Here is a 15,794-nt window from a genome sequence, read left to right on the forward strand (position 1 = left end):
CCTAATCCACAAGCATGGATGCCTAAAGCCCCATACCACCTGTGACCTGCTCGACGTCGCCACTAACCACACCTCCGGTGAGGAAGCGGTCGGAGCGGTCGTCAACGGAGGCCAGGACAAAGGTAAGGCCAAGCGCATGGACCAAGACAAGGGCCCCTCTACATAGAGGGGCAAGAAGAACAAAAAGGACCAGCGTCGACCAGACAACACCGCGTTGGTTTCCGCAACTGACCTCATAGGCAAGCAACCCCAACAGGGCCTACCTGACCATTTCAACAAACTAATGGATAGCCCATGCACCAACCACGCCTACCCCATCAAACACCTCTACAAGGACAACAAGCTCCTCAAATGTTTCCTATGATAGGCCAGCGGGTCAAAAGAAGGGGACGGCAAAGAGGCAGTAGCCAAGAAAGGAGGCATGGTGGGCAAGGATGGAGATGGTTTCCCCGACGCCGATGAATGCATCATGATCTTCGGTGGATCCGACGCCATCTGGTCCAAGCGCCAGCACAAGGAACACTATAGGGAAGCATGTGCCGCCAAGAAGGCCATCCCCTCCTTCCTCAGCTGGTCCAAATCTACAATTACCTTCAATCAGAGGAATCATCCCTCCCACATCACGAGATCGGGACGCTACCCGCTCGCCATCGATCCCATCATCCGCAAGAAGCACCTCACCAAGGTGCTGATGGACGGAGGCAGCGGCCTCAACATTCTCTACATCGACACCCTCGACGCCATGTGCATCCCCCGATCGGAGCTCTGTCTGGTGGGCTCTCCCTTTTATGGAGTGATCTTGGGAGCACAGGCATACCCACACGGGCAAATTGACCAGCCCGTCACGTTCGGCAGCTGAGCCAACTTTCGCTCAGAGGTTCTCACCTTCGAAGTGGTGGACTTTGTAGGATCCTACCATGCCATCTTGGGGCGGCCATGCTATGCCAAATTCATGGCAATCCCCAACTACACCTACCTCAAGCTGAAGATGCCAGGACTGAATGGCGTCATCACCATGAGTAGCGCATTCTTGCACACCTTCACATGCGACCACGAGCACTACGAGCTCGCCACTACGATTGTCAACTCGTCCAAGCTCCCGTGGCTCGGAGAATCATCAATCCTGGCAGTCCTAGACTGCAACCAACCAACCTCTCGATGGCCGTGTGACCGCTCGAGGAAACCAAGGCAGTGGGAATTGACCCCACCGACCTAACCAAGATGGTTCGGATCATGACCCAACTCTCGGCCAAATAGGAACATGAGCTCATCAACTTCCTACGTGACAACCACGATGTCTTCGCATGGCAGCCTTCTAACATGCTGGGCATACCACGGGGGGTCACCGAGCATGCACTGCGCCTCATCCTAGGCTCGAAGGCCACCAAGTAGTGCCTGCATCACTTCAATGACAAGAGGCACAGGGCCATAGGCGAAGACATCGCCAAACTCCTTGTAGTAGGATTCATCATAGAGGTATTCCACTCTGACTGGCTTGCCAATCCTATTCTTGTTAAAAAGAAGACTGGGAAGTGGAGAATGTGTGTTAACTATACTGGCCTCAACAAAGCATGTCCGAAGGATCGCTTTCCTTTGCCGCGCATAGACCAGATAGTCGACTCCACCTCGGGTTGCGAGATCCTCTCCTTTCTGGATGCCTACTCAGGCTATCACTAGATCACGATGAAAGAGTCTGATCAGCTCACAACCTCGTTCATCACCCCATATGGTTCATACTGCTATGTAACCATGCCATTCGGCGTGAAGAACACTGGTGCCACCTACCAGAGGTGCATGCAGCAATGCTTCGCTGACCAAATTGACCCGCTTGATCCGCCTGACCAAACCGAGCGGCCAAGACCAATGATCGCCGTCTATGTTGATGACATAGTGGTCAAAATAGCTCAAACCTGTGACCTGATCACAAACTTGGCCGTGATGTTCATGAACCTCAGAAGGTTCAACATCAGGTTGAATCTTGAAAAATATGTTTTTGGGTTCCAAAGGGGAAGCTACTAGGATACATTGTGTCCGAGCGCGGCATCGAGGCCAACCCCAAAAAAATCACGGCCATCTCCAACATGGGTCCCATACAAAACGTCAAGGGCGTGCAAAGGCTCACTGACTGTCTAGCTACCCTAAGTCGATTCATCTCCTAGCTCGGCAAACGGGGGATGCCACTCTACAAGCTCCTCAAAAAGATGAACACTTTCTTCTAGACCGAGGAAGCCCAGTAGGCCCTAGAGAGCCTCAAAGCATCCCTGACGTCAGCCCTGATCCTTGTCACTCCTGAACAAGGAGAACCCCTTCTCCTCTACATCACGTCTAGCAACCATGTGGTAAGCGCCGCGCTAGTCGTTGAAAGGGAGGAGCTAGGAAACCAGCTTAAGGTCCAGCGGCCCATATACTTCATTGGCGAAGTACTCGCCGACCCCAAGGTCTAGTACCCCCAGGTGCAGAAACTCCTATACGCCATGCTGATGGCGACCTGGAAGCTCCTGCACTACTTCACCGACCACGAAGTCACGGTCGTCACTTCATACCCACTCGGGGACATCATCCGCAATCACGACGCCATGGGATGGATCTCTAAGTGGGCATTTGAACTCATGGGCCACAACATGATGTACATCCCCCGTACTACCATTAAATCTCAGGCTCTCGTGGATTTTGTCGCCGAATGGATAGAGGTACAGCTACTGATCCTGGACGTCACCCACAAGTACTGGACAATGTACTTCGACGGGTCCATAATGGCGCCCGGCTCAGGGGATGGAGTGGTTGTAATCTCCCTAGATGGGAGTAGGCTCCGCTATGCCATCTGCCTTCACTTTTCAGCCTCAAACAACGCCATAGAGTATGAGGCCCTCGTCAATGAACTACGCATCACCATTGAGCTCGGTGCTATGCGACTCTACGTTCGTGGCAACTTGGAGCTAGTCATTGATCAGGTCATGAAGGAGTTCTCCTGCAAAAACCCCCTCATGGAAGCATACTGCCAAGAGGTGTGCAAGCTCGAGGACAAATTCCAGGGGATCAAGCTACATCATGTCCCTCGAAGGGACAACGATGCCGCCGATTTTCTTGCGAAATTGGCTACTAGGAGGGATCCATCCCCAAGCGGGGTCTTCATCAACGACGTCCATGAGCCGTCCACCCACATCCTAGAAGGTTCAATCTGGACACACCTCGATGCCCAGCCAGCACTCGGGGGCTCCAACCCCAACGCCAAGCCAGCACCCAGGGGCTTCGACCCCAACGCCAAGCCAGCGCTCGGGGGCTCCGATCCCAGTACCTTCATGATGACATCACCCACAAACGTCACCGTATTGGCACTCGGTCAAACCGACTAGCGAGTGCCGCTACTCGCCTACCTCCTTGAGGAAGTTCTCCCACCCAAAAGGACTGAAGCCCGATGAATCTCTCGACACGCCAAGACCTTCGTCGCGCTCGGTGACGAGCTCTATAAACGGAGTCCGTCAGGAGTGCTCATGAAGTGAGTCCCCCACCAACCAGAGGAAGTAGCACCTCCTCGAGGTCCATGCTAGGATTTGTGGACATCACACAGCCCCAAGGTCGCTAGTCGAAAAAGCCTTTCGCCAAGGTTTTTACTAGCCCACCGTGCTACGAGATGTAGAGGAGGTCGTCTGCAGGTGTGAAGGATGCCAGTTCTATGCTCGGTAAATCCATTTGCTAGGACAGAAGCTTCGAACCATCCCCATCACCTGGCCATTCATGGTCTGGGGCCTTGGCATGGTGGGGCCCCTCAAAAAGGGCCTAGGCGGCTTCACTCACCTACTCGTAGCAGTCGACAAGTTCACCAAGTGGATAGAGGCCAAGCCCATTACCAATATCCGCTCGGAGGAGGCAGTCAAATTCTTCCTCGACATCATCTACCGATTCGGTGTTCCTAACTATATCATCACTAACCACGGGACTAACTTTACTGGAAAGAAGTTCCTAGACTTCAGTGATGGATACAGCATCAGGATCGACTGGGCCTCGTTTAGACATCCACAAACTAACGGTCAGGCCAAACGTGCCAATGGCATGGTCCTCCAAGGACTTAAGTTATGCATCTTTGACCGACTCAACAATTACCACGGGCGATGGGTTGTAGAGGTCCCAGTGATCCTCTAGAGCCTAAGAACGACCCCAAACCGATCCACAGGGTTCCCACCCTTCTTCCTAGCCTACGGAGCTAAGGCAGTGCTACCCTCCGACCTCGACCATGGTGCCCCAAGAGTGAAGGCTTTCGACCGCGACCGAGCCACGGAGGCTCAACAAGACACAGTCGACCTGCTCGAAGAGGCCCATGAGACGACCGTCATCCGCTCTGCTCGCTACCAACAAACCATCCATAGGTACCATGAAAGGAAGATCAGAGGGAGGATACTCGAAGTCGGCGATCTCGTACTCCGAAGGAACCAATCAATGAAGGAAAACCACAAGCTCTCTCCACCATGGGAAGGGCCCTATATGGTGACCGAAGTATCCGACCGGGCACCTACTGACTGGAGGACAACAATAGCAACGTTCTCACCAACACTTGGAACATTGAACAGCTATGTCGTTTTTCCCCTAAATGTGGTCTAACAGCTTTTTAGTCAACACTTGCCACTATAAAGCACCATAGCCCAAACACTTTTAGCATGGGTCGGTTGGGGGCTCCATAAGGGTACAATACTGAATACTACCTCTCATTTTACTATTACATGGTAAACAACTTCGTCCCTAAATGGAAGCGCATTCCTTTTCCTTTGATTGCCCTACGTAACTTTTGTTCTTACTCCTAACCGAACGCACCCCGCCACAACCTACGGTTACAAGTAGCCGAGCCCCGTGGGCCATGCCCAGGCTCTTAAAAAAGCTGTAGCCTACGGAACTAACGGGCAGGTACGAAAAAAGAAAGGACAAAAAACAAAAGATATGCTAGGATAAAAACAAGGAACAGATAGTGATTTCTATCATAAAACAGTACTGATGTATTCATTGATACAAGAAACACACCGAGAGATAGGTAGGGTGATGAGGACATGACACCCCTGCATATGACCATGTTTGGCACATGGTATGGAGGGGTAGGAGGCCAGCAAGGGTGTCCAAGTCAAGAAGGAGGTCCGAGGCTAATTCGGTTTTAGTCCCCGAGGTGGAGGCCCAAAGCAACTCAAGTTCGAGTCTGCCTCGGCCTCCAGGATCAGTCTGTCTTAAACTGGTCACCCAGGACGCATCCGGACTCCGTTTTCGACGATCCACATATGGTTGGAAAGATAATTTGATATGGAAGCCAATACAAGTGGTTGCATATCAAAAGACCTTCGGAATCAATGGGAATCGTCGAAACAAGTCAGCGTCCAGAATCTGCCAGGGTGCTGCGACACCGTCTTTTGGTCCGTTGGACCGTGTATTGTGTTTGGGCCCATTAGGGGGTGCATCAAGGGGGGTGACGCCTAACACTCTATAAATAGCAGCCGTCGCTCTCCTTAGGGTTTGGGTTTTGTTTAGTTCTTTATTTTCTCGTGAAACAGACGTCATTTTGCTGCAACTGTCGCCGCCAAGGCCGCTTGCTGTGAACCAGGGCGCTAGTTCTTGACCTTGTTCGCCTGTGGCGATTAGTCCTTTCGAGTAAAGACTTGAACTCCTTCTTATTTTCATAAGCCTCATATTTATTTGCAATTTCAGATTGCGTTCATCCTGTTCTTGCTTGTGTTCTCGATTCGCTTGCAGGAAAGCCTTCTCGGCGAGGTCAATCGCGTTCGCGTGGTTGATAACCAACAGAGCAGTGGTGTAACGGTTGCGGGGGTCCAAATCAGTCTTGGTTCGAAGCCTAGATCATGAATGTCGAGTCTCCACCAATCGATGCTATCATACCTTTCGGAAGATCGGGCCTAGCCTACATCATAGAGAGCAAAGGGATGCCCCATGTAGGCCATGCCGACTCCATCACGAACGACGAGCACGGGTCCCGGTCAGACATTTTTGACTGGAGCTCTCTGAACCCCGTCACTCGAGTCATCAAGGTAACACTACCAAACCCCCTCTATTTCTTTATAAATCATTTCATACATCCATACGCGCATTTATTCCATACACCCATGCCTCCCAGACGATTTAGGCCCTAAACCGCCCGGGGGCTTGGGAACTAAGCATCGCACGTGCAGCGAAAAGCATCACAACGCTCTGTGTTGCGTCATGTAGCGGCAGTTGCCTCATTTGACATGAGCAACCAACAGAGCCAGGGGAGAAAAATGTAGATGAGCCCCCATGCAGCCCTCGCCCAGTCTGGCAGACAGGGTCATCTCAACCTTCTCGTTCGATCCTGAACCTCTTGCCAAGCCCACAGAATCTCCATCGAGGGCAGGACGTTAGGACACCCGGGTCGGTCTCCGGAATGACCCAGGCATCCATCGGGTTGTAGGTAAAGGAGTACTGGAATGTCACAAGAGGGTCATGCCGACCCTGTCACGAATGACGGACCCAGATTCCACTCGATCATACTTGTTAGCAAACTCACTGAGCGCGTCACTCGAGCCCAAGCGATCGGGACAAGCGACAAAACTTAGCCCCTCCGGTTGTGAGGAACCAAGGACGGGGTAATGCATACCACTCACACCGACCCCAACTAAGGCCCAATAGGGCTCGGGGGCTCAAGACACAAAACGCCTGGGTCTGCGACCCCAAACTCGTCCCATCCGGCTACGCTCCGATTGCACACCAAACACCTGGGTCTGCGACCCTGAACTCGCCCCATCCGGCTATGCTTCGACTGCACTCCAAACACCTAAGTCTGCGACCCCGAACTCGCCCCATCCAGCTACGCTTCGACTGCGCTCCAAAACACTTGGGTCTATGACCCCAAACTCGCCCCATCCGGCTATGCTCCGACTGCGCTCTAAAAAACCCAGGTCTACGACCCTGAACTCGCCCCATCAGGATCTACGAGCTCTGGCTTGCCCGATCCCAAACTAACCAAACTAACTGCCTCGCCCAATCCCACAGCGCGCATCAACGCCAGGATTCGGAAGCTCCCTCTCAACCGATCCCTAAAAAACTAATGCACCACGGGTGCGCAACGACGCCTTGGTTAAATAAAATTCCGTCTCGACTGAAGAACACGCACACACGCCCGCTAACAAACACCCCCCAGACGGTTCTGCCCGAACCGCTTGGGGGCTCAGGGGCTACACCCGTGGGTGCGCTCACACGCACCCGCCGACGAAACAAAAACCTCCCCCACTGGAAAACGGAAACCCCCAGACGGTTCTGCCCCGAACCGTCCGGGGGCTCTGGGGTTACACCGGCGGGTGCACTCGCGCGCACCCGCCATTGAGGCAAAAATCCCTCAGATAATTCTGTCCGAATCGCCGGGGGCTCGGGGGCTCCTATTGGGTTCATAAACATAGAGTCCCTCGTGGGTATAGACTGCAGCAGCGTCTGCAGCAGCGTCACGTGGGAGTGCGTCAAGCCAACGGCGGACACCGACAGCGGACCCTGGGCTGGCTGCATCCACCGCTACCCTGTGCAGCTCCCCAAAATTGTCAAAAGGGCATAAGCGCAGTCGTGTTCTCAGTTCCAGAGCATGCAAGCACGTGCTTCATCGGCTTGCGTTGCATCGTCCAACTAGCTACCACTATCCGGCATCTATCCCCTGCTATATAATGTATCTTAATATCTTATTCTACGGAGTATTCTACATACATACATATAGGTTGTTGTACGTCTCTCTCGGTCGGCACCACTATCCGGCATCTATCCCCTGCTATATAATGTATCTTAATATCTTATTCTACGGAGTATTCTACATACATACATATAGGTTGTTGTACGTCTCTCTCGGTCGGCAAATAAAAGGAACCCCTTCCAGCCTGACCGAAACAACAACATGTACCCACAGAACTCCATGTCATCCTCTAGTTACACTACTCCCAAGTCCAAACTACGGGCTTATTTGTCGAATTCATTGCCAGAAACGTTAAATTTGCCGAGTGTTTTTATATTTGCCGAGTGTATTCTCTCGGGCACTCGGCAAACAAGTTCTTTGCCGAGTGCTGTGCTAAAAACACTCGGCAAAAAAAACACTCAGTAAAAAGGAGGTTTGCCGAGTGTCAAAAAAAACACTCGACAAAGATAGGGTTGTCCGAGTGTTTTTTTTTTTGACACTCGGCAAAAAAGTAAAATCTTTTTTTCTGGGAAAGAAGGAGAAGAAAAAAATGAAAAAAAACTTTGCCGAGTGTCCAGATCCAGGACACTCGGCAAAGAAATAAAATCTTTTTTCTAGGAATGAAGGAGAAGAAAAAAATGAAAAAAAAAACTTTGCCGAGTGCCAGGATCTAGGACACTCGGCAAAGGAAAAAATTCTAGGAAAGAAGGAGAAGAAAAAAATAAAAAAAAACGTTGTCAAGCGCCCAGATCTAGGACACTCGGCAAAAGAAAAAAATCTTTTTTAACCGGCCCCAGCGGACGCCCCTCCCCTCCCCCTTCTTCTTCCCCGCCGTCGCCCCTCCCATCCTCCCTTCCTAGCCCGGCGCGCCCCTCTCCCCTCCCTCTCCGGCGTGCCCCCTCCCCTCCGGAGGCCTCCCCATTCTTCTTCCCCCGCCGGCGCCCCTCCTCTCCCCCTTCTTCTTCCCGCGGGCGCCCCTCCCCTCCCCATTCTTCTTCCCCCGATGGCGCCCCTCCCCTCCCCCTTCTTCTTCCCGCGGGAGCCCCCCCTTCCCTCCTCCCCTGCCTCCTCCTCAGATCCGCCTGCCCGCGCCCTCTCTCCGGCGCCGCCGCGCCGCTCCCCTCCCTCTAGGGGGCCCTTCATGGCCGCGCGCGAGGCAGCCCAGCCCCTCCCATCTATGGCGCAGGGCGGCTCGGCCCCTCCCGGCTATGCGGAGCAGCAACAGTAGTGGGTGGCAATGTAGATCCGCCCTCCTCCCCTCCCTCCATGGCTCCACCGGTGGGTGGCATCGTGGATCCAGTGGGATGGAGCCACCACGGCGCTGATCCGGCGGAGGGGTGTCCTCCGACGGCGGATCCGATGGGTTGGATCCAGTGGGTTGGATCCCGGTGGCGGCGGCCCCTCCCCTCCCCTTCTTCTTCTCCCAGTCGGATCCGGCCCTCCCTCTCCCAGATCTGGCGTGGTGTGGTGGTGGTAGTGGTGGTGGCCGGCGTCGGGGCGTGGTGGTGGTGGTGGTGGTGGTGGTGGTGGTGGCGGTGGTGGCCGGTGGCTGTGGTGGTGGTACCACCGGCGATTTGTTTTTTATATATTTTTTCCCAAAAAAATGTTTGCCGAGTGTTTTTTTTGGACTCGGCATAGTCTTTGCCAAGTGCCCGACGATTGACACTCGGCAAATAGCTCTTTGCCATTAAAACCTACGCCGAGTGTCGTTTGCCGAGTGTTTTTGGGATAGACGGATCCAAAAAAAATTTCTGATCGATTTTGATATATGGAACGTCGAAATCGGAGTTCGTATGCGAAAACTAGACCAGTTTTAAGAATTGGCTCTGAATTATAGGACAAAACGGAAACAATGTGCACAAAACTAGTCACAACAGTAAAGATTTGAGTAGACTAGGCCCGATCTTTCGAAAGGTATGATAGCGTCGATTGGTAGAGACTCGACATTCACGATCTAGGCTTCGAACCAAGACTAATTCAGACCCCCGCAACCGTTACACCACTACTCCGTTGGTTATCAACCACGTGAACGTGATTGACCTCGCTGTGAAGGCTTTCCTGCAAGCGAATCGAGAACACAAGCAAGAACGGGATGAACGCAATCTGAAATTGCAAATAAATATGAGGCTTATGAAAATAAGAAGAAGTTCAAGTCTTTATTCGAAAGGACTAATCACCACAAGCGAACAAGATCAAGAACTGGGGCCCTGGTTCACAGCAAACGGCCTTGGCGGCGACAGTTGCAGCAAAACGATGTTTGTTTCACGAAGAAATCAATAACTAAACAAAACCCAAACCCTAAGGAGAGCGATGGCTGCTATTTATAGAGTCTTGGGCGTCACCCCCTGGACGCGCCCCCTAATGGGCCCAAACATGATACACAGTTCAACGGACCAAAAGACGTTGTCGCAGCACCCTGATAGATTCTGGATGCTGACTTGTTTAGACGATTCCTGTTGATTCCGAAGATCTTTTGACGTGAAATCACTTGGATTTACTTCCTTATCAAATTAGCTTTCCAACCATATGTGGATCGTCAAAAACGGAGTCCGGATGCTTCTTGGGTGACCAGTTTAAGGCAGACTTGTCCTAGAGGCCGAGGCAGACTCGAACTTGAGTTGCTTTGGGCCTCCACCTCGGGGACTCAAACCAAATTAGCCTCGAACCTCCTTCTTGACTTGGATACCCTTGCTGGCCTCCTACCCCTCCATACCATATGCCAAACATGGTCATATGCATGTGTGTCATGTCCTCATCACTTGCACTTCCTAGTTGCCCTCAGAAAATGCTAAGGTTCGATTCATCTTCGCCAGCATTGTAACGAGAGGGTGGATTATGCACGCTAGGAAGGTTGTCAGCATAGTATTTTGTTGTGAAGTTTGACACCTCCTCCAGAATGTATGCCTCTGCTATGGATGTTTCAATTTTGCATTTATTTTTACATTTAGTTCGAAGAACCTTTTGAAATCTCTCAATTGAATAGCACCAACGGCCCTATGCAGGCCTCCCATTCGTGCCTCATACGGGAAGTGCAAAATCAAATGCTGCATTGGATTGAAAAAGCTAGGTAGAAAGATCTTCTTCAACTTGCAGAGCAACACAGGCACCATTCTTTTCATGTCTGCAACCACGGTACGAGATAACTCCTTAGCACAAAGCTGGTGGAAGAAATTGCTCAACTCCACCAACACTATCCAGACATGCTCAGGGACATAGCCTCGAACCATCACAGGTAGTAGCAGCTCAAGCCATATGTGGTAGTCATGACTCTTGAGCCCATTGATTCACAAAGTAGCTAAGTTCACTCCCCTCTTCAGATTCGTTGCATACCCATTAGGGAACATTAACGTTTGGAACCATTCTAGTACTTCCCTCCTTTGGGCCCTCGACAGAACGAAATCGGCCTTAGGCTTTCTCTATGACTTTCCACCTCCGGGAGGTGCCATGTCTAGCTTTGGTCTATTGCATAACCTCGCCTAATCCACTCTAGCCTTAACATTATCCTTTGTCTTATCAGGAATATCCATGATTGTACAAAAAATTGCCTCGGCGACATTATTTTTAGTGTGCATTACATCAATGTTATGTGGAAGTAGAAGGTCATCAAAATAAGGGAGGTTCTACAAGCACGACTTGTGAGTCCATGCATGTTCCTCACCATATCCCAGAAAACGTTCTCCTTGGTCATTGATCTCAAGAGCGTCTAACCACGGCACTAATCATCATCTGGAGTGCAGGGCCTTCAACTACTACATCTTTCATTAAGTTCTTGATGTCTCATCTGAATGGATGGTCAAGAGGGAGGAATTGTCGATGTTTGTCGAACGAAGAATACTTGCCACACTTCATCAACCAAATGAACATCAGAGACGCCTTGCATACTGGGCATGAGAACTTCCCATGAACACACCAGCCGCAGAATATCCCATACGCCGAAAAGTCATGCAGGGAGTACTGGTACTAAACATGCATTTTGAAGTTTGTCTTTGTAGGTTAGTCGTATGTCCATACCCCTTCCTCCCAAGCACAGACCAAATCATTTTATTCTATTATTTGAATCACATGCAATTCAAATTTGACTTATACCAAAAAAATTCCTTGAAAAACAATAAATTAATTAAATATAGCAAACGGATCCAGAAATATATCAAATCTTAACATGGAGTACCACATGTTGTATGTAGAGAGTAGAAAAAGTTTCAAGGCCAGAAGTGAAAAAAAACTTATTATTTCATGCAGTTGTAGCTCAAATTCAAAGTATATCAATTAAAATTCTATAATTGCACTTAATAAATTAAGATTATCAAACAGATCTAAAAAAATTATCAAAATTACACATGAATCAATTTATGTTCTCTATTGCCTATATAAAAAGTTTTGAAATCAAACCCTAATTCGACCATCACTTTGACTCAAAATCTTACCGAATCCTTCTCAACGCTACGATTCTTCTTCTAAGATACTTCGGTTTGTAAACATCATACGTGATAGATTGTCCGAAACGTTCTCAATTTTTTACCATGGCCTCCACGTATGATATCACGAGATCTTGACAAATCTCACAATTTTTAGACTTCGTTTGCTTTTTTTAGAATTTAAAAATCATTCGGCCACACGTTCGTGGTCGTGTTTCCTGAACAAGATGTTCAAAATTTCTTTTCATGTCCTGGGTAAGGCCTCACACCGGACTCAATAACATGAATATTATTTTTCTACTCATTTTATTCTATTATTTGAATCACATGCAGTTCAAATTTGATTTATACCAAAAAATTCCTTGAAAAGCAATAAATTAAATAAATATAGCAAACAGATCCATAAATATACCAAATCCTAACATGGAGTACCACATATTGTATGTGGGCAGTAGACAAAGTTTCAAGGTCAAAAGAGAAAAAAAAAACTTTTTTAATTTATCGAGTGCCAAAATAAAACACTCGGCAAACGAACCGATTTGCCAAGTGCCAGATAAAAACACTCGGCAAAGATTCTCTTTGCCGAGTGTCACTAATTAACACTCGACAAAGTTCTAACGACCGGCACCCTGGTTGACGGCTGTCACATGTGGCGGTCTTTTGCTGAGTATTTTATTTTCTACACTCGGCAAATAAATTTTTTGCCGAGTGCAATTATTTTACCTAGTGTTTATATGTAGGTACTCGATAAAGATATTGTTTACTGAGTGTTCGAAGGAATGCACTCGGTAAACTGCTAGGCACTTGGCATATATACTGTTTTTGGTAGTGTGCATGGGCGCCGCCGCCACGATCATGACCAACTCGCCCGAACACGCCCGTTTCTGGCTCGGCCCCATCGTGCGCACGCTGACCGCGGCATGGGACAGCGACTACCGGTGCGCGTTCCAGGAGGACGACGACGAGGGGATCACGGGCATCAACCTCTCCAAGGACCTGCCCGTCGTCGTCGCGAACGCGCTCATGGGCCACATCACGGCGTTCGGCCCTCCGTGCTGCCTGTCTCCGAGCTCCTCTGGGTCGCCTTCTCCATAGTCAGAAACAGGCTCTTTAGTGCAGGGGCGAAGGAGGGGCGCCGCTACTACCGCCCGGCCTTCGGCAAGGTGTTCCAGCACTTCTGCATCCACCCGGGCGGCCCCAGGGTGCTGTACGAGGTGCAACGGGGCCTAGGCCTCTCGGACCGCGACATGGAGGCGTCGCACATGACGCTGCACCGCTTCGGGAACATGGCCAGCAGCTCGCTGCTGTACGAGCTGGACTACATCCAGGCCAAGCGCTGGATGAACAAGGGTGACCGACTGTGCATGATCTCCTTCAGCCCGGGTATAGAGTGCAGCAGCGTCATGTGGGAGTGCGTCAAGCCGACGGCGGACACCGACAGCGGACCCTGGGCTGGCTGCATCCACCGCTACCCTGTGCAGCTCCCCAAAATTGTCAAAAGGGCATAAGCGCAGTCGTGTTCTCAGTTCCAGAGCATGCAAGCACGTGCTTCATCGGCTTGCGTTGCATCGTCCAACTAGCTACCACTATCCGGCATCTATCCCCAGCTATATAATGTATCTTAATATCTTATTCTACGGAGTATTCTACATACATACATATAGGTTGTTGTACGTCTCTCTCGGTCGGCAAATAAAAGGAACCCCTTCCAGCTTGACCGAAACAACATGTACCCACAGAACTCCATGTCATCCTCTAGTTACACTACTCCCAAGTCCAAACTACGGGCTTATTTGTCGAATTCATTGCCAGAAACGTTAAATTTGCGAGTGTTTTTATGTTTGCCGAGTGTATTCTCTCGGGCACTCGGCATAGAAGTTCTTTGCCGAGTGCTGCGCTAAAAACACTCGGCAAAAAAAACACTCGGTAAAAAGGAGGTTTGCCGAGTGTCAAAAAAAAACACTCGGCAAAGATGGGGTTTGCCGAGTATTTTTTTTGACACTCAGCAAAGAAGTAAAATCTTTTTTCTACGAAAGAATGAGAAAAAAAAAACTTTGCCGAGTATCCAGATCCAGGACACTCGGCAAAGAAATAAAATCTTTTTTCTAAGAATGAAGGAGAAGAAAAATTGAAAAAAAACTTTGTCGAGTATCCTAGATCTAGGAAAAAATCTTTTTTCTGGGAAAGAAGGAGAAGAAAAAAATAAAAAAAACGCTGCCGAGCGCCTAGATCTAGGACACTCGGCAAAAGAAAAAAAAATCTTTTTTTAACCGGCCCCAGCGGACGCCCCTCCCTTCCCCTTCTTCTTCCCCCACCGTCGCCCCTCCCCTCCCTCCCCTCCTCCCTTCCTAGCCCGGCGCACCCCTCCTCTCCCTCTCCGGTGCGTCCCCTCCCCTCCCTCCCCTCCAGAGGCCTCCCCATTCTTCTTCCCCCATCGGCGCCCCTCCCCTCCCCCTTCTTCTTCCCGCGGGCGCCCCTCCCCTCCCCATTCTTCTTCCCCCGACGGCGCCCCTCCCATCCCCCTTCTTCTTCCCGCAGGAGCCCCTCCCCTCCCTCATCCCCTACCTCCTCCTCAGATCCGCCTACCCGCGCCCTCTCTCTGTCGCCGCCACGCCGCTCCCCTCCCTCCGGGGGGCCCTTCACAGCCGCGCGTGAGGCAGCCCAGCCCCTCCCATCTATGGCGCAGGGCGGCTCGGCCCCTCCCGGTGATGCAGAGCAGCAACAGTAGCGGGTGGCGATGCAGATCCGCCCTCCTCCCCTCTCTCCATGGCTCCATTGGCGGGTGGCATCGCGGATCCGGTGGGATGGAGCCACCACGGCGCCGATCCGGCGGAGGGGTGTCCTCCGGCGGCAGATCTGGTCGGTTGGATCCCGATGGCGGTGGATCCGTGGATCTGACGATTAGGAGCCCTCCGGCGGCAAGCTCCACGGCGAGCAACGTGGCGGCGGCGGGCTCCATGGCAGCGGCCCCTCCCCTCCCCTTCTTCTTCTCCCGGTCTGATCCAGCCCTCCCTCTCCCGGATCCGGCGTGGTGTGGTGGTGGTGGTGGTGGCCGGCATCGGGGCGTGGTGGTGGTGGTGGCCGGTAGCTGTGGTGGTGGTGGCGGTGGTGTCCGGCGGCTGTGGTGGTGGTACCACCGGTGACTTGTTTTTTTCCATTTTTTCCTAAAAGATGTTTGCTGAGTGTTTTTTTTGGACTCGGCATAGTCTTTGCCGAGTGTCCGACGATTGACACTCGGCAAACAGGTCTTTGCCGTTAAAACCTACGCCGAGTGTCGTTTGGCGAGTGTTTTTGGGGGCACTCGGCAAAGCTCCTGTATCTGGTAGTGATTGTCGGGACATCACTCCTGGTCCATGATAAAATCAAGAATTCTTCGCCTCTATTTCTTGGATTTCAATTTACGCAGAAACTTTGGTCACCACCCCTACTATGGCAACCTCGACCATGTAAATTGTCATTTCTATAATTAAGCACAAATAGTCCCAAGGTCAAATTGTATTTTTCCATCGGTCGAACAATTTTCCTGTCAGTAATTGCCATACCGACAGTGTAACACATATTTTCGTGTCGGTGAAGGCAATACCGACAGGGAAATCTTTGTTTCCAGTAGTGTAACAAGGTTCTCGGGTTTGAAAATTCTGGATTTGGTGCAACTTAAAAGCTACTTATGGCTAAAATAAGGACTAATTTGGCAGGACTTTGGCTCCTCCAAAATGGCC

General features: G+C 50.9%; 2 protein-coding genes across 2 annotated transcripts; both read left to right on the forward strand.

The window, feature by feature from the left end:
- The first annotated feature begins 2,474 nt into the window (after nt 1–2,474).
- On the forward strand, nt 2,475–3,353 carry LOC136491627 (uncharacterized). Its single transcript, XM_066487911.1, has one exon. It carries the CDS (start codon nt 2,475–2,477, stop codon nt 3,351–3,353), a length of 879 nt encoding a protein of 292 aa, XP_066344008.1.
- Nucleotides 3,354–12,909: 9,556 nt separating this feature from the next.
- Nucleotides 12,910–13,583, forward strand: LOC136491628 (3-ketoacyl-CoA synthase 6-like). Its single transcript, XM_066487912.1, has 2 exons — nt 12,910–13,127; nt 13,175–13,583. The coding sequence occupies exons 1-2, from the start codon at nt 12,910–12,912 to the stop codon at nt 13,581–13,583; spliced, it is 627 nt and encodes a 208-aa protein (XP_066344009.1).
- Nucleotides 13,584–15,794: the final 2,211 nt, after the last annotated feature.

Source organism: Miscanthus floridulus, chromosome 11, assembly GCF_019320115.1.
Source record: "Miscanthus floridulus cultivar M001 chromosome 11, ASM1932011v1, whole genome shotgun sequence".
In the NCBI taxonomy this organism is placed as follows: Eukaryota; Viridiplantae; Streptophyta; class Magnoliopsida; order Poales; family Poaceae; genus Miscanthus; species Miscanthus floridulus.

Coding starts and splice junctions, on each gene's coding strand:
- LOC136491627 (XM_066487911.1), top strand. CDS start 2,475: ATGCTGATGGCGACCTGGAAGCTCCTGCACTACTTCACCGACCACGAA.
- LOC136491628 (XM_066487912.1), top strand. CDS start 12,910: ATGGGCGCCGCCGCCACGATCATGACCAACTCGCCCGAACACGCCCGT. Junction 13,128..13,174: donor ATCACGGCGTTCGGCCCTCC/GTGCTGCCTGTC, acceptor CTCCATAGTCAG/AAACAGGCTCTTTAGTGCAG.